General features: G+C 41.6%; 1 protein-coding gene across 2 annotated transcripts in view; it reads left to right on the forward strand.

The window, feature by feature from the left end:
• Positions 1-1591: 1591 nt before the first annotated feature.
• LOC134870929 (paired box protein Pax-7-like) overlaps positions 1592-21871 on the forward strand; it is a 46129-nt gene continuing 25849 nt past the window's right edge. The window contains exons 1-4 of one of the 2 annotated variants that reach the window (XM_063893463.1): positions 1592-1898; positions 3023-3258; positions 3368-3512; positions 3844-3972. In XM_063893463.1, coding sequence (XP_063749533.1) covers positions 1814-1898; positions 3023-3258; positions 3368-3512; positions 3844-3972 — 595 coding nt within the window. In that variant the 5' untranslated portion in view covers positions 1592-1813. The remainder of the gene's footprint in view (positions 1899-3022; positions 3259-3367; positions 3513-3843; positions 3973-21871) is intronic. The other variant, XM_063893471.1, reaches the window with a different exon arrangement.

Genomic DNA, 21871 nt, shown 5'->3' on the forward strand with positions numbered 1-21871 from the left:
AGATTGTTCAGGAAACACAAAAAACTGAACCATTTGTTGAATATATGATATTTACCAACAATTTTAATCAAAACAGTTATAACAACAGATGTCTATTGACATACAAACAACAAGGTCAGTCAAACATGGAACATGACAGAATTAAATGACTTAGGCAAATTTTAGAACATGCCTTTGTGACTTAGGCAATTATTTTAAGAGGGTGACGATCTTTGAATTGATGTCAGAATTCAACCTTTTTAACTGTGAGTCGAAACTTATATTCCTTCTTTAGAAACCCTGCAGGGGGGGACAGTACTTCTTACAGGTAGTTTAGTGAATGCATCCTCGTGCCTGTATGAAGAAGATGGGGCCCTGATGATATTGCAGTATTGTGATGTTGTGGTCCTGCCCTACATATAAACATACAGATTCATCTGACCTTTCATGACATAACATTTTCACTATTCCTCTTGATCCTTTAAAATGTACATATTGACAGTAAACAGCTTCATATACAATATACCATGTTACGTGTCATGTAGTATTGTACTTCATATTAAATGATCTAATGTGTTTTGCTCTTTCTTATTTTCCTTTATTTTATTTGTATTTGCTCTGTAAGATATTGTTTTATTTCTGTCTTTTTTTTGTATATTATATTATATTGCTCTTAAGCCTATTTTTTTCTCTCTTTTATAATAACCATTCAATTTGATAGTAGCCTGTGTGAAGCTTCAGGGGCATTGATAACAGAGGGCCGTATTCAGGTTTCAAAGACTTTCCAACAATTATGTGTTATGTGTGTGTGTGTGTGTGTGTGTGTGTGTGTGTGTGTGTGTGTGTGTGTGTGTGTGTGTGTGTGTGTGTGTGTGTGTGTGTGTGTGTGTGGATTACAATTCTCCTCATTATGACTGTGATGTATTTAGCTGTCGGGTCATTGGCTGAAGTGACATTATGGGCTAGTTTTTATCTTTTTAACCCACATTTCAGAGAGAGAGAGAGAGAGAGAGAGAGAGAGAGAGAGAGAGAGAGAGAGAGAGAGAGAGAGAGAGAGATGCTCATAACACTTGGATTGTGTTTTTAAATGATTGCATGAAACCTGTGTTTAAAATGTGTGTGTAAAAGAAAACAAACATTATCCAATAAACCCGCTATAAGGATAGCTTGTAGGGCGTAATGTTTCTACTTAAATAATAGCCTTTAATATTATACAGTTTTTAACGGAGGTCTTACATTTACTGTATTTGACTGAAAATAAGCTGCAGACAAGCAAGCATAACAAGCATCAATGTGTGTGTGTGTGTGTGTGTGTGTGTGTGTGTGTGTGTGTGTGTGTGTGTGTGTGTGTGTGTGTGTGTGTGTGTGTGTGTGTGTGTGTGTGTGTGTGTGTGTGTGTGTGTGTGTGTGTCTTTTTCCTTTCATTCCCATTGGCTGCCTTAACTTCTTGGAGCTTTTCTCTCCAGAAAAAGAGAAAGCTCCAAGAACCTATCGGTGCTCGCCCCAACCCCCCGCCTTCCTGCAGCCCGCCTGGTCCAGACTTGTCCGGGACCCCGTCTGTGGTCCAGCCTTCACACCATTAAAAGGCTGCTGTCAGAGACAGGGCACAGATGTGAGGACTCCTTGCTGCACCTCCTGCTCCCTGAGAGGCCCTTCCGTATCTCTCCCTCCTCGGCCCCTCTCGGGATCACTTCCACCCTCACACACGTGTGACCAACAAGTCTGCACTTGAACTGGACTTTTAAACGCGTCCGCCTTTTTGCTTTTGTTTGTGTGTGTGTGTGTGTGTGTGTGTGTGTGTGTGTGTGTGTGTGTGTGTTTTTTGTTTTTTTCAATGTCGTCTTTGCCAGGAACGGTACCGCGGATGATGCGCCCTGCTCCGGGACAGAACTACCCCCGAACCGGATTCCCTCTGGAAGGTAGGAGCGTGCCGGCCTTAACACTGGAGAGCTCAGTGTGAAAAATAAAAATATATAAACACTTAAAAATGGAAGACATTATTTGTAAATAGACAAGGCGTCCTTGTGTAAATTTTAATATCACTCCAGGAAGGCACAGCTGATTTTTACTCAATGTTTTTCGTGCGTAAAATACTGTGATACATTGTGTTGTGCAATCGTGTGTCCATAGTGAGCTGACAACACATGTTCCGTTCCGTCTTCACAGGACTACATTAGGCTACTTAAACGTTTGCTTTGTCTTGATTGACTCGCATTGGTACAAATGTCCACACATTAAAATGTCTTCCTTATTATGATATTATTACATATTACAGGACCGGGTTGCACTTCATTATGGCTATTATCATCCAGTGGACATTTTGTCAACATATTTAAATGTAGTCTAAATCCCAAGGAAACACTAAACAGTCTCTAACCAAATCATGGGTTTCTTTCAAGTGGAAATTAAATGAACGGAATAAACAGCACGGAGGATTACTCCAATATTTGCAGAGCGTGCTGGGGAATAATGGAGATCTTCAGATCCTCTCCAGGCTGATGGGACTGTGAAGTGGATCCTGTCATCTGTTAACCAACAAATTCAGCCGTGTAGTCGCTATCAGCTGAATAACGACACAGTGCAGGAGGCCTTTGGATAATTCCAGGCCTCCTTTAACAGGCCTCCATTATTCCTTTTACACTTAATGGAAATAATATCCTGCTTTATATTGTGTCAACTGAAAATTGGCCCTTCAATAGTGTTTTATTTGTCAGACAGTTTATATATTCTTTATATTCACTGTCAACTGTATATATTTTTAACTCTCTAATGCTGGTTTATTTCTATTTCTATTTTGATATTCTTCTCATTTAGAATTGTTTATTTCTACTATTTTAATTTCTTCTTATGTACAAATACTTTGTTTTGTTTAATGTTGTTGCAACAAACAAATATTCCCAATTTGGGATCAATAAAGTACATCTTATCTCATTCGGATAATTACATGTAGAGGAAACTCAACTCTTAAATCAGAACATGTCCTTTGGCAGTCCCTGATTACTGATCATGTAAAGCTCATGTTGAGTGTGCCTGTGGCCCCCAGTGTCCACTCCTCTGGGCCAGGGCCGGGTCAACCAGCTTGGGGGGGTCTTCATTAACGGCCGGCCGCTGCCCAACCACATCCGGCACAAGATCGTGGAGATGGCTCATCACGGGATCCGACCCTGCGTCATCTCCCGCCAGCTGCGCGTCTCTCACGGCTGCGTGTCCAAGATCCTGTGCCGCTACCAGGAGACCGGCTCCATCCGGCCCGGGGCCATCGGAGGCAGCAAGCCCAGGGTGAGAGGAGCCGAATAGCATCAGGATCATGACGTAAAAAATACTTTTTTACAACACGACACATTTCAGCGGCCTGTAATCACCGGTCCTGCCCCCCCCCCCCCTGCAGCAGGTCGCCACACCCGACGTGGAGAAGCGGATAGAGGAGTACAAGCGGGACAACCCCGGCATGTTCAGCTGGGAGATCCGGGACAAGCTGCTGAAGGACGGCGTGTGTGACAGGAGCACAGTCCCTTCAGGTGAGGCCTGCTCCGGTAAGCTACACTCAGCCTTCAACACTCCGCTCTCCGTTCATACAGAGTAACAACTATAATGCCACATTTAGAAAATAATACAATTTTAACGGTAGTGACATTGATTATGATTATACTTGTGATCATTATTATTACTGTTATTATTATTGTTGTTGCTATTATTATATAACGCTTAATATTATTGTTATTACTTGTTATTGTTTTTATTTGTATTTTTATTGTTATAATTATTGCTATTATTAAATGACTTATTATGATGAATTGTTATTGTGTTTTTATTTGTATTATGGTGATGATTGTCAGCCTGCTGAAGCTGCCTCTGTGTTCGCAGTGAGTTCGATTAGCCGCGTTCTTCGAGCTCGGTTTGGAAAAAAGGACGACGAGGAGGAGTGCGATAAGAAGGATGAAGACGGGGAGAAGAAGAGCAAACACAGCATCGACGGGATCCTGGGAGACAAAGGTAGGCCGCTGACAGCGCGCGCGGCATGCTGGAGAAGTGTGCGCGCGGGGAATCGGCTACAAATTGGGACTAAACGGTGTTTAGTCTCCGCGCGCTCTTCTCTGTGCTGCTCTCTTCATTATTTATGTGTGTGTGTGTGTGTGTGTGTGTGGGGGGGGGGGGAGTCTCCCGTGGCGCTGCTGACAGAGGAGCGATGTGCCAGTCAATATCAATTACAACAACCTGACTGCCCCCCCTACACACACACACACACACACACACACACACACACACACACACACACACACACACACACACACACACACACACACACACACACACACACACACACACACACACACGGGGCAGCGGCCTTGAATTCGCCTGAAAATGAAAACAGATTAATTTTTAATGCGATAATAATAAATATATATTCAGTTCATAGACCTAAAGGTGAATCCAGCATGAGAAACAAATCGAATTCGCTTTAAACTACAATGATATTAAAACGTGTCTGACTTAAATCAAGACCTTATTGAAATAAATAAGATAATAAATCTTCAGAGGCCAGAGAACAGTATTAGTTATTATTTTGTCCTTATGGTTAGGATGACATTTATGGTACATTGTGCTTAATATTTTAAAATAGCAGCTTATGTATATTAGACTGAAAAAACTGAAACTTTGAATTTAATTGTATGTATTATTTCACATTTTTTTTATTAAGTATTATTTCTTATTATATAATATTTTTAAATAAAACATTTTTTTCATTTAACCTTGATATTATTGCTTTTAACTAACCTAATACAGTTATGTGAACTCTGTTGACGTAATTCATTTATTTCAAGTTTCACTTTGTTGGTGTATGAGATACTCAGATTATTTTTATGAACTTTCAGATAAAACCTCTTTCATATTGTGTTGTTCTGTCAGTGATCGCTTTGGACACAGTATGGTGCTGGCTCAGTTCCTCAGTGGTGGGGTGGGGGGTGGAGGTGGGTGTTGATTTGCCGGGCCTAACAGTTTCCTGACCACTGCTCTGACTACTTCTCAAATGGCATCAAGTGTTTCCTGTTCCTCAGAGATCAGCGTCTCTCTGTCATCCCGGCTGGCTTTTAATAATTTGCAGATTTAGCTTATTACAGCTGGTAATGAAACCGGTGTCTGATGAATAGTCGTCAGTGTTGCAGAGGGGTGTAATAGCTCCGAGGCATGGTAAGAAATATATTTATCCCCTATCAGCCCTCACTCTCACAGTTCCAGGCTCATGCATTCTGTGGAGGCTTTAAAGCAGATTAAATTGAGCCTTTTATTTCTTTTCACTTTCATCTCTGTGCGCTCTGCGGTGTGCTGCCCGCGGCGCAAACCCTCCACATTTGAAGGTTTCCTCTCGTGATGTCGGGATTGTATTTAAATATTCATTTGATTTGCTTTTATGGCATAGTTTTTGGTGGCATGTTGGCAGAATCTGAGAGAGTTAGCAGCAGTGTTCAGCTGAATGAAACTCAGACACAGGGATGAGTTTTTTTCATCAGATAAGCCACTGTGTTTATGCTCGCACCAATACATAGTCAAATTAAACAAGCTGCAAATTAACCCTCCTGTTGTGTTCGTTTCTCCCCCCTTCATTTGGTGTTTCCACTCAAATTTAACTGCTTATACATTAACAGAAAAAACATGAATCGGCACCACAACACTTTTTTAGCTGTAATGTCTCAGAGTACTGCTCTACAGAAATAACTGCAGTGAGTACATACTAAGAATACTGACAATGTATTCCAAATCAAGATGGTTGTCTTCTATCCAAATCATAAACACTTTTTTTTCCCAGAATCAAAGTCTACTTCAGATCATCATATGGAAAAGTGACAGCATGCAATGTGCTGATGACATAAACAATCAGCACATGATCTTTGATTTTAGCAGCACCTACTTTTCTTTCTTGTGTAAAGATTAAAGAACAGAAGACAGTGTTTTATTTCTGGATCTACCTATAAAGCCAGCCGTGTGTGATCCTGAGGCTAGCTGTGGCCCCGGGCACAGGAAATACTTGTAAGAGCACTTTAAATCAATCTTTACTGAAGAGTTTTTCTATCCATATTCTAATCTGCATTTTCTGACAGGACTCCCTGCATTTATAAAATGAATCCAGAGTATGCAGCTCTTACAGCACATGCTTCTGTCCTCATCTCTACTGACCAGCTGATTTAATCATATTCACTTCTTAATTGTTTGGAAGCTGTGTGAAAAGCTAAATCATCATAATCATTAGATTGCTTTAATGTAAATATGATAGTTTCCACTAGAGTTCATAGGAAATAACTCCTCATGCATGTGGTGGAGGTAATGGACGGCGCAGGTGACCTCTGTGTGAAGGCAGACCGCTGCTTCTCTTTCATCAGCAGTTTAAGGCAGCATTCTGACAACATGCTGCTCCCCAAAGATATGCACAACCCACTGTTGGAAAAAAGAGTATCAGTTTTGGAGTGCAGAATAAGCCCGGTTGAAAGAAATAAAGGTTGACAGTGAGGATGGAGAGAGCACTTCAAACAAATCCAGTGAAGTGACGGAGGAGCTTTACGCAGCTGAAGTTCTGCTGCAGCTTTAATAACTCTTTCCCCGGGCAGCGCTCTCTCACTCTGCACTTTCTCCCAGCCATTCTGCCGGGGTGAAATTGAGGGAGACCCAAATGTTGGCGGCAGATAACACAATCATGGCAGCCGGGTCCTGGGCTGCATCAGTGCATTAAACTGGGATTAACCTCCCCTCTCTCCCCTGCTGCCTCACACCAACATCACATTTTTAAGAGACATAATACAAAAATAGTGAGGGGGGGCTTGAAGCGTATGTGCAAAACAGAGGAGTAGTATCAGCATTAATAAATGTGATAATCTTTGTGTTGAAAGATTCACTTCCTATCACAATTGATTTACATCTAGTCTTTTATGAAGTAAAAAGCTTTTCTGGATATCTGATATTTGACCTGCAATTCAGAAATAACTGAATGCTGCACCTGATCTTTAGAAACATTTATTAATAAGTAACACATTATGTCATACATACCTTAACATTAACACATTCATTTTTATTTATACCAAATGAATACGTTGCACCTGGAATGTGTGATATTAATAAAATACTCACATCTAATTTTATCACAATGATGCAAAATGTAGTTGTGCCATAAATCGAGCCTGAACATTTTCACTGTTCTCACAACGGCCAATAACATGAAAGGACATTTATTTGACAGTGAAAAAATGTGAACTCTAAATGTTCAAAAATGTAAAGTTAACATAAATTCATCTAGTAATTAATTTATCTGTATGAAGTTTCTTCAACTACTTTTTGTTTTATTTGGTGAAACATCATAAAAAGGAATCAGACTGGTGTTTAAACAACTAAATAAACAACTAAACCAGCACAAGAAACATAAATACAATTATAAAAAAAGAAGAGAAATGGCGGTGTGAACAGCTCTGCGCAGTGAGGAGTCTGCACAGAGGAATATTCAACAAGGCCTAATGTAGTGCTCACTGTGTATATCGGGGTGGGGGGGCGGGGTCTGGATAGGGGTACTCAGAGGTGCAGAGTCCAGCGATCGGGCCTCCTCCCTCAGAGTTAGGGAGTGAAGGTGAAACTAGACAGCAGTGACATCCTCCCGGGGGGTGCAATATATTGACTCATATGTTGTTGTCATGTGGGTACGGACAGCAGGATGAAGATTCTCCTCCTTATGTTGACTGAGCTGCAGGCCTGAGGATGGTGGTGGCGGTGGGGGGTTGATCCTCTGCTGCCTCTGCTTATCAGAGACATTTGCAGTGTGCAGGGACACGGCCAAATGATACTCCATATTATCTGTTTCCAGCACTGCTCTCAGGCCGGCCTCTATTTGCAATCAAGCCCCGGCTCGGTGTGAGAGAGGAGCTGTCTGGGCCTCTGTGCCACCCCCCACTCTGTTGATTACATCTAAATGGATCTCTTGCTTATTTCAAAGGAACTTTAACATCTAATGAGTCAGATTCCTCACATGAGAAGCAGATGCTGTTTCATCCACAGTCTTAAAACCCCTCAGAGTTTCTCTCTAGTTTATTTGCTTTTTGCAATTTTTGAAGATGCATAAGGTATTTTGAAATGTGACAGAGAGATAGAGATGACATCCAGGTGAGCTAGCAGGGTGCTTAAACATGTTTATTTAAACACATTTAATAACACATGGTTAATAACTCCAGCCCGAGCTGAAGCAGATGCTGCTGGTGATTGCTCTGAAAATGTCATCAGTGTGTGTGAAGTGACGGCTAAATGGCTGGATGAGGAGCTTGGCAGGGACATTAGCAGCTCTCTGATCCTCCCGGGAAACTGGGTCACTGTGGCAGCTCAGAGGAGGAGAGAGGGAGACTTCAGAGGGAGGAGGAAACACAAAGGAGAATAAGGCCTAGAACACGAGACAGGATGCTCTATTTGGTTATATTTCTAATTGAAATATTTTAACATTTCTTCACTAGGAAAACACCAACAATAGCACAATCACACACTCCATAAGGCCATCATTAATGAGTTCTGTGAGGAAGGTTTCAGTTTCTTAATATATAATCCATTCTAAAGACGTGGGGACAGTCCACAGATCGCAGTCTCACGCTGACAGCGCGGTCACCCGTCCCGTTGTAGATTTCTTACATCAAATGTAAAACCCACTAATGTTTTAATAGATCGTGTAAAATAATCATTTTCACCCATGTGTTTTTGGACATTTCATGTGAAATATATTAGTAAGATAAACATGAAATAATTTGTCTGTATAATGATTTTAATGTATTTTAATATTGAGATAAATCACATTTGGCAAAATAAAGTCGCAAAATATCAAGCTAACGATGATTGTAACATAAGACCAAACTAAAAATGCTGTAAAACAAAAACCTGAGTTATTTATTTTGATTTCATCAATAATTAAAACCGAACATAAATGATGGGTCGGCCCTTTACTGCAGCGAAGGGCCCCTCTTTTCCATCATGGTTTAGCGCTTCGGGCTGACCTACTTGTTGATTCTCTTTTATTTCCAGGAGCACTTAGGACTTCTTAGTGATGTCTTTGAGTAAACCAATATATATACAGGGGAGCTACTGAACGGTGGGGGGGTGGGGGGTGGGGGGGGTGGCGTTGAATAGGAGAATAGCAGCCCACTTCTTTGCCATGGAGTGTTCACTATCCGTCCCTTAATCCTCCTTTCATGAGGCCGACAAATGCCAAGAATCTTCTCTGGTGACCCGATGGGAGGCTGATCAGCGACAAAAGAGGAGCGCTGCACAAAGAGCGGGCCGGCAGCGGGGTGAGGGCCGGCAGGGGCCCTGGGGCCATTAACAGCCCATTTAAAAAGGACATGCAGAAAACAATGGCACACAGAGAAATGACGAAACATAACACAAACGATATGGCAACAACAAATTAATACAATGTCAACACTTGGCTGATCTTTAACTGAGCCCTCAGCGAGTGCCCCCCCCCCCCCCTTATGCAGTGCAGCTCCAGTGTGATTTGCACTGTTACGCAACAGTCACATCACAACACATTATATTCAAATCATTTATAACTATTTTAAATGACTGGATGTCCCAAAGTCTCCAGCAACATTTGGAGGGAATGGACCTGTCGTAAAACACATTCTAGATTTCTTTTATATATATTTTTTTTAATGGAAAATGATGCAAGTATTAAGGTGGAAAAAGGAGACATCTGCTTTAATAACACTCCTGGGGCCCAGGGCCACAGCTAGCCTCAGGATCACACACAGCTGGCTTTATAGGTAGATCCAGAGAAAAAACACTGTCTTTTATTCTTTAATCTTTATAGGCTGCTAAAATCAAAGATTATGTGCTGATTGTTTATGTCATCAGCACTTTTCAATATTACGACCTGAAGTAGACTTTGATTCTCGAAAACAAAGTGATTTGGACATTAAAAAATCCTCAGGAAAGATTGTCTGCCCGAAAGTTATAGACCGGATAAATAAAGATAATATAAATCTATTCTAAACGCATAATCCTATCGCCACTACATTTAGCTAGATTGGGCTAAGTATGATCATACAGACGGAGGGAAAATACAAACGTAGTGTGCGTGTTATCAGTGGATCTATCTAAGGCTGGATGATTATTTAAGCGAGGGACTAAATGCATATCTGCGGTCCTGTTAAGTGTTTATTTGCTGGACCTATTAGAAGGCTTATTCATCGGTTCTCCATCAATCCTTGAAGGAGATCACATTCAGCAGCAGCATCAGCCGCTGTAATTGGCGAGGAAATGACCTTACATTACACAGATTACTGCGGCAGAAAGGGCCCGCACTTTTTGGGGCTGGAGTAAATGTTCACGCTACTGAAAGGTATGAAAGTGGATTAATGGCTATTTCTCCGTCACTGCATTAAAATGATTTGAGACACATATTAAACACGCTCTCATGAGGGGAAGGGTTCACACTGCCTCTGGAAACCAATGTGGAAACACTCTGTGGACAATACGAAGAAAGAAGATTGTGTTTTATTTATGTTTGAAATGATTAGAATGCAGGGTCAAATATAGCTGGATTCAATTAAATATGAAGGAAATGCTGCAACAGCAAACACACACACACACACACACACACACACACACACACACACACACACACACACACACACACACACACACACACACACACACACACACACACACACACACACACACACACACACACACACACACACACACACACACAGCGTTAAAAGGATGCTCTCTGTATTCCAGTTATCTTCATCCATCTGTATATAATAATAGTATTAATAATTTCAAAGTGATGGAAAAGGGAGACACTAACAGGCGCGTCTATAAATCCGTAAAGTAATCATATATCAAAATATATATTATAGTATTATAATATATAAATCCAATAAATGAGAGAAAAGACGGTAGTGATTTTTTCACATTAATAAACAGTTCAATTATTATTTGTGTGCGACTTTAAAAATAACACTTTAAAATAACCATCATAGATAAACAGCTGGTGGATCATAATTCAAACCTTAGTTTTATTTTATTATAAACATTTTAATAATAATAAATAGTTTTTGTTGAATATTAGTTATGCTATATTTAAACAAATAAATCATTTGCACGGATAATTATGATACCTTAAAACTTCCTTTGTATGAACTGTGTTCACGTCGAGGGTACATGAACCCATCTCTAATATGTAATATGTAATATAGCAGTGTGTCTTTAATGTACACAACAGTAAACTGTAAACCGATTGTTTACTGAATCTAATATCTATTATCAGCTCTGACGTAATAAATATTTTATAAATTAATGATTTCATATTATACAAATAACAGAATGCTAGCATTATCAATAATAAGTAAACCTCAAAAAGAGATCTTTTTACTCCAGGATTCATTTCACAGTTACTCGTCACAGCAGGTCAGGGCGTCAGACTGATCAGTCAGGTCCTTCTGAAAATATATACTGTTATCTTCTGTTTTTAATATCCATCATTTTATCTGCAGATTGGTTTCTGTTAACAGTTTGTCTTTTTCTGTTTGGCCTCGTGAAGCTCTTTGTAATCTCTAGGTTTGATATTGTTATGAAAGAAACAAAGCGTATAGCAACAGACATTTAAAAAAAATATATAGTTAATAAGTGCCCCCTCATTAATATCCTTGGTGTGGTTACATAAAGTGAATTATTTTGTCTAATTAACCAGAGTCAATTACGATCACGGTATGTGTGCTTTGGATTTCTTTACCCCAACAATCCATACTGATTCATGATTTACTGAAACAGATTGCAGGGTCTCCCAGTGAGGAGGAGACGATCAGCAGCCTGAAGCTGTTGCGGGACTTCATTAAACCTGACCTCCTTGTAAAAGTAGACACAATAAAAGTGACAATAATGCAGATGCTTCTCTGTCAGTAATGGTTTTCCTAATCACTTTATTGAAGTTGCATGTCTTCTTTAATAAAGCATGATGTTCATTTAGTAAATGATGGTCCCATGAGTCAAATGGACGCTGATAGGATGGGGGTCTCCTGGGACTGACAGCTCTTTGCCTGTTTAATGTTTGAGCGGTGACTCTTCCACAGTGTGTGGGGGCTACTGAATGCTAATTGTTATATTTTGGTCCCCTAAAAAATGTATTTCTGAGGATTTTGTTGTGCTTAGCTTCACCCTCACTTTTAACCAAAATACTTCTTTATAAGAACAGGTCTCTGTACAAACACTGAGTTGGTTTTCAAACATTCATAATGACCTAATCACAAATCAATTTATCTGATCAAACTGATGAATGTGATTTAAAATGTTGTTTGATACTGGTGAAAGCTCAAAGTATCTTGAGCCTGATGCTAGCAGGAATGAGGAGGTACTCATTTGAAAACTGAAAATAGGACGAGGTGTGAAGAATGTGCTCTGGCCTTAATGTGTGCTTTGTTTAGCATGTTGAGCCCTGTTCAGGGTGCCATGGATGCTGAGCGTGTGGACACAAAGCAACCTGGATGTCTGCTTCAGTTGCTAACTAGAAAAAAAGGAGAAAACTACAACCTGAAATGGACCCGGAGGCCCGGTTGTCATTTTGTGCCTGCATTAGCCATTGAAAGAGTTGATGAACTCCTCCAAGTATATTAAAGAAAAGGAAACAATATGAACTAAAGGCCTGTGGCAAGCAGGCTGACACTTTATAAAGTGGCGGCCATTGTGGCCTGAAGGCAGATGCATGAATACCTCTGAATAGACTCCCTCAAAGTGACACGATTGAGCTAGACAACAGCAAAACGCTGAAAGGAAAGCCTCTCCTCCGCGCTGCCGAGCCGAGCTCTCATGCTGCTCCATGAATGAATGTACATCTGCAGTGGGGGGACTGGGGGGGGGTGCTTGCTGTGGTGCACTCACTGCACATATTACTCGGTGGAAGTTAAACCTAGTTCCTGCTGTAGCCACTCCAAGCAACAGGTGTCTTCGCGGCTGAACTAGGTCACACATCTAAAGACTCGTTCTATCTGTCTGTGTGAAATAATGTTTTATGTTGAAGTGGTTTCATTTCATTTGATGAAAAACAAATGTTAAGGTGAAAGAAAATGAAGTAATGACAAAAAGACAAGCTCCTGGAAATGCTATATTTAAATGTTCTTGCAGAAAAACGTTTGTAGTTGGAGAAACACTTAAACTGTTTTTTTACATGTGGAGCTTTTGTTTGTTTTTTATACAGTAGCTAAAGGACAGTTTACATCGATAGCTGACACTCTTTCTAGACCTGTGTGTACTGTTTCAGCTTGGCCTGGAGCCCCTCCTCACCTCCAGCTCTAAACTGTGACTGACTCTCGTCTCTCCACCGCTGCGTGTGTTGGTAGGATAGCACTGGCATTGTCTGCCTGGGAACGTTTAGTTGATTGAGTTTGATCCGCCACAGACACTGTGAGGGGTTTCTCAATAGTCTCAGTAGTCCGTTTTTGTCCTCAGCTCTTGCTCCATGTCTTTCGTGCCCCTCTGGAATTGGCACTTTGTCGCTGTATCACCTCCCAGCTTCCCTCACCCCGCTCTGCAGGGGGGTGGAGGCTGTTTTTACTTCTCCTTGCTCCTGGAAGCCAGCCCTGAGCACTGTGTTCAGTTCGTCGTGTTTGGTTTAGTTGGAGAAGGTCATGAAGTCATGACTGATGCCGGCCTGAAGTGCTGCAGCAGGGCTTCTCCAGCATTTCCCCCAGCGTCACTGGGTTTCCGTTTTGAATTTCTGTTTCTGTTCTGAATTTTTTTCCCCCCATTTTTTGCTCTTCAGACCCCTTTTTTCTCACTGGTGTATTTTCGTACAGACTGTTCACCTGCCCCAGGCTAAGAGGGTGATGGTCGGTGCGGAGAGCAACCATTTTGGGGCAGCTGAGCTGGCTTTACACTGATACTACTGCACACCCCAATCATAGTTTTATATATCATTATTATGGCCAACAAATCCCATGAAAGACATTTAAGTTGAGTTCAAAAGGTCCAGGGTCCAGTCAGTTTTCATTTTGAGCTTTCTGAAACTGTGAGAGTCACACTGATTCTCACCAAGATATTCCTTAAAGGCGAACACTTTGTTCTTTAAAACAGCAGATTTAATTTACTTTTTTATTTGTATACATCTGTGCCTGTATAGATCATGGAACTCTCAGTCGTATAAGAATAGTCATGAATATTCATGTGTATATTACCATTCTAATGTGATTTATGCTTATATAACATGTTAATATGGAAATGAATATTGTAAAATAAACAGCCAATATAAAAATCACCTGATGTTTAGAGACGGATTATAAAGGGTTGTTTAGTTACCAGTGAGCAAGGGAGAGAGATATTCAGGTGGTTATAATGGAGATGTTGCCTTTAAAAATTAGATTTTATGCCTGGCAAAAAATGTAGTTTTTCCTTCATTGCATCTCCACTTTTCTCTTGAATGTAGAAATTGCTTTACTTACAAAATATTCATTTTGTTAGAAAACTAAATCTGCAGCTTTATGTTAGCTTCCTGATTCATTCTGGGAAAGTTATTGAAGGTCTTTTTTTCTAGGGTCACGGCTAAAGAGGAAAAAGATAAATGCCTTCAATAGGAACCTGGTAAAGGTAATATAATTCAAATGATTGGTCAAATTTAAACTAGCCTTGCTGCCAGAGGCTAAAACTGTGTCATGTAGTCAATCACAGCTCTTTATGACACAAATACTTCTCATTCCTAATATCAGGGAGATTTACTACTTTGCAATATGATGTATTACTGCAAATAACATCGTTTCAGGCAGCACCAGGACTTCTTGCGTTAGCTCCAGTGATTTCTTGTGCTTTATGAGCACATACTGGACAGTGTCATCACACACTGATATGAGATGTTATGGATAGTCACCTCAGCATAAGGACAGCGCTGATTGGAGCTCACCTCATGTCCTACAAACATCTCAGTGCCTTCCTAACTTCCCCTTGTGTGTGACGAGTCCACAAACACAGACTGCTTCATTTGCTCTGCGCTGCTCTGATTGTTAATCTACTTTCTTCCGAAATAAGATTATTCTTTTGCTCTTTAAAACTTCTGCAATTGCTTTCTGTAAGCCTGCAGCTGTCCACTGAGGGCTTTGCTGTGTCCAATATATCTTAAGAGGGCCTCTTATTATTATATTTTCTCCCGGTTTTAATCTTTATCAGTGTTTATATTGACAGTCTGCAATTTTTGTTTATGGCTATTTTTTATCTACTAAATAAAGACACATGCACGCCAGTGCCTGGGGAGGAAAGAAGATAAAGACTTTGCATTAATAGCAGTTTGCTAAGAAATAATGCCCTGATAAAGCCGCCTCTTTGTGTGGGCTGGATTGAGTTCAGAGCCAGTTCTGTGCAGCGTTCACTGAGAGCGCGCAGCTTTCTGTCTGTGCCTGCACTCACTATTTATTATACTGAAACAGCCAAAGTTGGGATTTTCCTTTCAGCTTCACAGCGCAGGGAGTGTGCTAGAGACTTTCTAAATCAGTTGGCAAATATTTCACTCATCATTGTAAAACTGCCTACGTTGCACACACTCCTCTCCTGCTGCTTACTATACACTTTTGCTGCATTTGTTGAGACTAAATGCCATTGTGTTGCCGCTGTATTGGAACAAAGGCAGAACAATGCTGCTGTGTGAATGGAGTGTGTGCCGAGCTGCTGGAGTTGCAGCGCCGCTCGCAGCCTCAGCTCAGTTTGTCACTTGGTTTGGAATGGGAGGCTATTGTTGATGGAGCGGCTGCTGGTGCCAACTGGCAGATTTTATTTAACTTTCTTTTGTTTTCTTTGAATACATTTTAAAACTTTGGCTTTGGCCTCAATTAGTTAAATGTTCAGACCTTCAATCCAAGGCCCTGTATTGTTGGAAGAGCCGTACAAATCTGCAAGTTGAAAGAAAATATGCCGTTGCAGCAAAAATTCAACGAACCTGTCGCTGATATTACTGTAAGCTGTGTAGCAAAATACATATTTATGGAAGGAAAATAGATACATGAGAGCTGTTTATCACTTTTAAAAAGTAAGTATTCTGTGGGAAATGTTGGTTAAACTCCTCTTTCATTAAATGACAAAAATCATTTTCACGATTTGATTTGCATTCGCAGGCAAACAATGAATTAAGTGTAATAAGCAGATAAGTGTTCTTCCATAGCAGGATGTGTACGGAAAACCAGGACTTTGATTCAGAGCTTCGTTTAAAAGCTGTGTTTTACCCTCCTGATGGATGCTGTCGGTCAGGACTGTAAAACTATAATGTTTAAAAAACGATACCTAAATAGCTAAACCTGTTTCTTGCTCTACCCACCTCCCCCTCTCTCTGCTGCGTGTCATGCCTCAGCACCGTTTGACCCCTCTAACTGGTAAATATGCAGGCGGCACTTTGCTCGGCTGCTCAGCTTCAGTGCTTGGGTCTGGAAGTGTTTACTGAAGTCCTACAGAGTGCTGCGGGGCAGCTCCTGCTCTTTCAGGGCCCCAGGCCCCCTGAGGTGCTGCCTCTGTGGGCCCTGAAAGGCCCTGGGAGACTCACAGGCCTCTTTGTTTAAGGTGAGCCCACTTTGTCACTGAAGCATCTGACCAGAAAGAGGCATCCAAAGAGCCTTTACAGCTGAGACGAGACAGAAAGATCCACAGCCTCTCCCCTTCACATGTCCCCGAGAGGACATTGTGATTGTTGTCCTATAGCTAGCAGTTGTACCCTCTGTGTTCTTTGGCTTGTCTGATGTGACCTTTGTTATGAGTGAAAAAAGTAGCGATGTTGGGTGACTTGTTTATCTCCCGCCACCCTTATGCATCACGCAGACCCTGCACATAATCTGTGGTCCTGTCTCCTCCCTACCACCTCTGTGATTTCCTTTCTGGCATGAAGTTAAGGGTTGAGTAAACTAAAATCTAAGTTAATGTTCTGGATTGGGTTGATTGAGTTTGCAGTTTGTCTATCAGCGCAGAGGATTGCTAACCCTTCTCTTTGTAAGTAAGGTTAAACATGTCCAGGTGCGTTTGTGAAAAGTTAATCTAATGTGACTCTGGGATTAGGGTTAGGGTTAGGGTGCCTCGTGGAGGTGTGAGAACGTGTTTTCAGGGTGGAGAGCTGCCTGCTCTTCACCCTGAAAACACCTGGGATAAATCCTGCCCTCAGGCTGAGCAGATAGCACAGATCTTTATGAGATACTGGAGAGTGAGACTCTCTCTTTCTTTCATCTCTCACATGCCCTGTGTATGCTGTTGGGAAGCATCAGCACACCACTTTGCGAGCCAGTGTGTGCTCCCGGTCAGAGTATGCAGCCATAATGAGTTTCATGGAGCTCTCCAGAGCTCTGTCAGTCTTTATCCACAAGTACTGGTGAAAATGGGAAAAGTGTTGTCACCAGAACCCTGCAGAGTCTCTGACCATCAGCAGGACTCCTGTCAACGAGCAGAGTCTAAGTCTATGAAAAACATTAAAATCTTCATTTACTTTAGAGTGCCAACCACTTTCAACCACAATGTGCACAATGTGATTACAGCAGATAATGGACACAAATAACGATTGACACATCTTTGTCATGCTGCTGTTAAACTCTAATACACAGATTCCAATATTTCCTAGTCCGTATTTACGTCTTTGAATCAGCTTGTAGCTAAGTCAGAAGGTTTAATAATGTACATTTCACCCAGTTGGGTTACTGATTTAAGCAGTGTACTTCTGGCTGGACAACAACCTTGTTTGTTAACATTTGTAGCAATCGGGTTTGTCAACACAGAAGTACACTGCTTAAATCAGTAACCCAACAATGCAATGAGCATTATTAAACATTTCCTTTTGAACAAGCAAAGTCAAATAAAAGCACAGTTTCAACGCCTTACCCTCAGACTGAGTGTGCATTCTGAAAAGGACAATTGACTGTTAAAACACTTATAATACTGATAAATCTCTCTCACTAGAACAGAACAAAGGAATTACAGCTATCTTCATTAACCAACAACAATGCATAACTGGCTTTGGATGGTATTAAACCATAATTGTTGGATTAGATTTGCTTTTTAGTGGAGTGTGTGTGTGTGTGTGTGTGCATGTGTGTGTGTGTGTGTGTTTATTTTCCTTCACGTGATGCCAACGGTCAGAGAGAAAATAAAAGCTGTGTTTATATGCTGATCGTATTCTCTTTGCAACTAAAGCAGGCTGTTATTTATACCGCAGCATGATTGTGTTGCAGTGTTTGTGTGTGTGTGTGTTTGTGAGTGTGTGTGAGTGGAGCTACATGATGCTCCCATTCTTCTGATAAGACGTAGCATGCCGATCGAGGGATCTGCTGGAGACAAAGATGAAGCCAGGTTCAGCCCTGCTATCGGCTCGAGGCGTCTGCTTCATTAGCATAATCTGCTCTCCATTATCAGCTGGAGAGAGCTGACCCGCCTGATCCACCGGCCTGTCAAACTTTGTTCTCCTCCATCCTGGGGAGGCTTATTGTGCTGCGTTCCAAAGCGAGCGTGGAGCAAGCATCCAATACCAAACCAGTCTGCTGCTCAGCACTGAGGACACTCCCGGGACACTGCTGCATTTAGACGTCCATTCATCCTGAGCTTTGTCTTCAGCTTCTCAGGTGACTGGTTTTTATAAAGAGCCTGGCATAACTCTCATCTACCACCAGATGTTATTTAATTATTAAAGATGGTGAAACAGGTAACTGTGTTTAGGTTTCTCTGTAAACACTCTAAACACTGAAATATCCTAATCATTATTATTGTTTAATGAGAAGGGACACTTCAGCATGTGGAGGTAGAAGCCTGTAAAACTTGGGACTATTAAATCCTCCTTCAGCCTTCTGTATATTGAACCACATTACTAAAACTCGAGAAAAGGGAAAAAGGAGGGGCTGGTCTGGTAAGAGGGTGGTTGAACATCAGTAAATAATAGGTGAGAGCAAGAGAAAACCAGTCTTACAGACGAGTGACTTCCTTGGAGACGGAGTCTGACAGAGACAGAGAGGACGGATAAGAGGAAAATACTGTGAGGCGAAGAAGCCTCATTTTAACTCAACCCCCCCCCCCCACACCTCTGCCCTCTCCTCCCTTAAATCCAGTCGCATGTGGAGGCAAAACAAATGGGGTCCATCCTGTCGCAGCAGCACCCCGAGGACTCTGGGGGGGTTTGGAAAGTGATCCCAGCCCACTGCAGCGGCCTCAAGTGTTGTCACACTGAGTTAGTGCCAAATTGCTTTGCAGCAACCTCCCTCCCCACACCATATCCCTCCACAACCCTACCAGCAACAAACAGGACGTATGGTATACATTTCTTTCTGTAGAGATGTGTAGATATAATTTTTTCTACCTTAGTTTTAAATATTTTGAGGACTAAACAGTGGAAGGAATTGATTTAATTAATGCAGCAGCATGTCCTGCGGCCACATGTAATCCGCTGAGAATTCTCTCGCGGGAGCTTTCAAGGGGGGCAACCAGGGGGAATACAAAAAGATATTCTCGCTGAGACTCTTCCAGTAGCCTGTAATGGGAGCCTCACACTAATCCCATAATTCCTCGTTTAATTAAAGTACAGAGCCGACCCTGTAGTTGTCTAAGCCTGTTTGATGGGCCTTTTCTTTTCTACTTCACCAACACATGAGCAACTCCTGCATACAATGGATGCACTCAAGCAAACAAACAAACAAACACACATTAGAAAAATATCAATCTCTGCTCTCCATTCTTTACTAAACACCCAGAGTTCACAACACAATACATTTATTATCTAATACACGTCCTCCTGCATCTGACCTACATTTCCTGGTCAGTCAGATTGTCAGACAATGAGTGGCGAGTTCTACACAATGTGAACTATGAAAACAGAATCCACACATATACAACTTATATCCTCATATTTGTTGGACAATTGTTAGGGTGTTTCCTCTCTATACCTCACAGTGAATGTCATATTTTATCCGGACAGGTCAAAATCACAGTTGAAGTTGACTTTATAAATGTAAAGATTGTCATTTTATATGTTATACAGCTCTTGAAAAAATGAAGAGACTTTATCTCTACATATATGGCCACCTTTCCAGTGTTTTTTTCAATTCCAACAGAGAATGTTGTCAGTAGTTAAAAAAAAACATGTAACAAAAAAGAAATAGAAATAGTAAAACCGGAGAAGCAGACTATGCTGGAGTGGTCTCTTCATTCATGACGCATTTCACTTATTTTCTGACATTGGTCAGGGACATTGGTGATCAATAATTTAGTTTATTGTTTTCGGATTTTAGATTTCTGTCAAATATTGTGTAAATTTAAAGATATTTGCCATTTTCTCAAGTCATAGGACGATTGTTTTCCCCTGAACTGTGACGTCATCTTCCTCTGCAGCAGAGCTAAATAACTGCTGACCTGTCCCGGTGGGCAGGAGGCAGCTTCATTTGAAATAGATGTGTGCATTCATCAGATAATCTTCCACGGCTCCTTCTGAACAGCATGGTGGACACATTGTGTGTGAGTGAAATTGGCTGCAAAATAAATATTTTGGGACTATTTTCAGCCTGCCAGTGTGTTTGTCTGGGCTGCCCTCAGGCTCAACATGAAGAATGGTGCTACATACAAATCCAAGGTGGTCTGCAGAGATTAGCACCCCTCATTCCACTTTTACTCTCAGCACTGTGCCCTGAGGGATGCTGGGATATGCAGGTTTTGATATAGAATGGTACTTACCAAGCACAGAAAATTGTTTTGTCATATAAATAAACACACAGAGGAATCACTGCAGGCTGTGCTGTTTGAAGCATCATTTGTTCCTCCTGTAGCCACGCTCTGTTTGTGGAGGAAGTTGTGAACATGCCTACTGAAAGTCTTCATCACTGCCTCTGAACCAGAGAACTTCTGACTTCGTTATTGATAGGCAATAAAACCAAAAGGAGCTGCAGGTATGAATCAGATATTGTAAACAGCTCTCAGAACACACATGGCTCCTGGTCAGGGAAAGAGCTGTCTGTTAAGATGTCTAAATATATCTGTGGGTGAGTGTTAGTGGATGTGTAGGACAGTAAAGGGGCTATTCAAGTTTTGTCATCGCACACACTCTGGAGTGTCGGCCAGAACACTGCTTCACGGCCAGGATGTTCAGGGTATGAGGTGTACGTTGGAGAAGGCAAGCAGACGATGACAGGATGATTTAACCACTTGTATTGATGTATATTCAAGCCACCAATGGGCAACAGACGTATGGTTACAGGGGGTTTGTGTTTGTGTGTGTGGTTCTGAAACAAAAGAGAAGTACAAACTCTGACGTAACCCGCACGCACATAACTACGTTAGCATATTAGCGTAGCAGGCTAAACTCACGGCATCAGGGCGAATGTAGAATATTATATACATACATAGCCATATACCCATATTGTACTATATGACAAGTATGTAACTACATTATAACGAACGTACACGTCACCAACATACCATGCTTCATCTCCCCTGCTCAGCTCTGACTGGTCGAGCTTGACAACTGACCCGGCCTGGATTAACTTCTCGATCTATGCCCAATACACCTTGGCTTTTCATGGTCTCTTTGGAGTCGTCGCTCTACTCCTCTCAAGCTAGGCATGACGGCGTCAGAGGTAGCTTGAAGGCGTGGCATATCTTTGCGGCGCAGCAATGGGGTGGCATAGCGCAATATGCCCTCAAGCTCCACCCGGGTGGTTTTGTCTTCTAGGAGGCTGGCGGCTAAGTTGTCTTGCTGCACCGCGTCACCACTTTGCTACTCCTAAGGGGTATGACATCAGTCTGCCAGAGTTTCTCAACGTGTTTCCTTAGCTTGCTCACCTGAGGTGGGACAGAGGTCAGCAGACACTGCTGTGGGCTGTTCAGACGGCAGATGAAACTGGAGGGGCCCTGTAGCGTCCAGCCCAGCCGGGTGTGGATGGCAGCAGGG

This window comes from Eleginops maclovinus, chromosome 1 (genome assembly GCF_036324505.1).
Source record: "Eleginops maclovinus isolate JMC-PN-2008 ecotype Puerto Natales chromosome 1, JC_Emac_rtc_rv5, whole genome shotgun sequence".
NCBI lineage: Eukaryota > Metazoa > Chordata > Actinopteri > Perciformes > Eleginopidae > Eleginops > Eleginops maclovinus.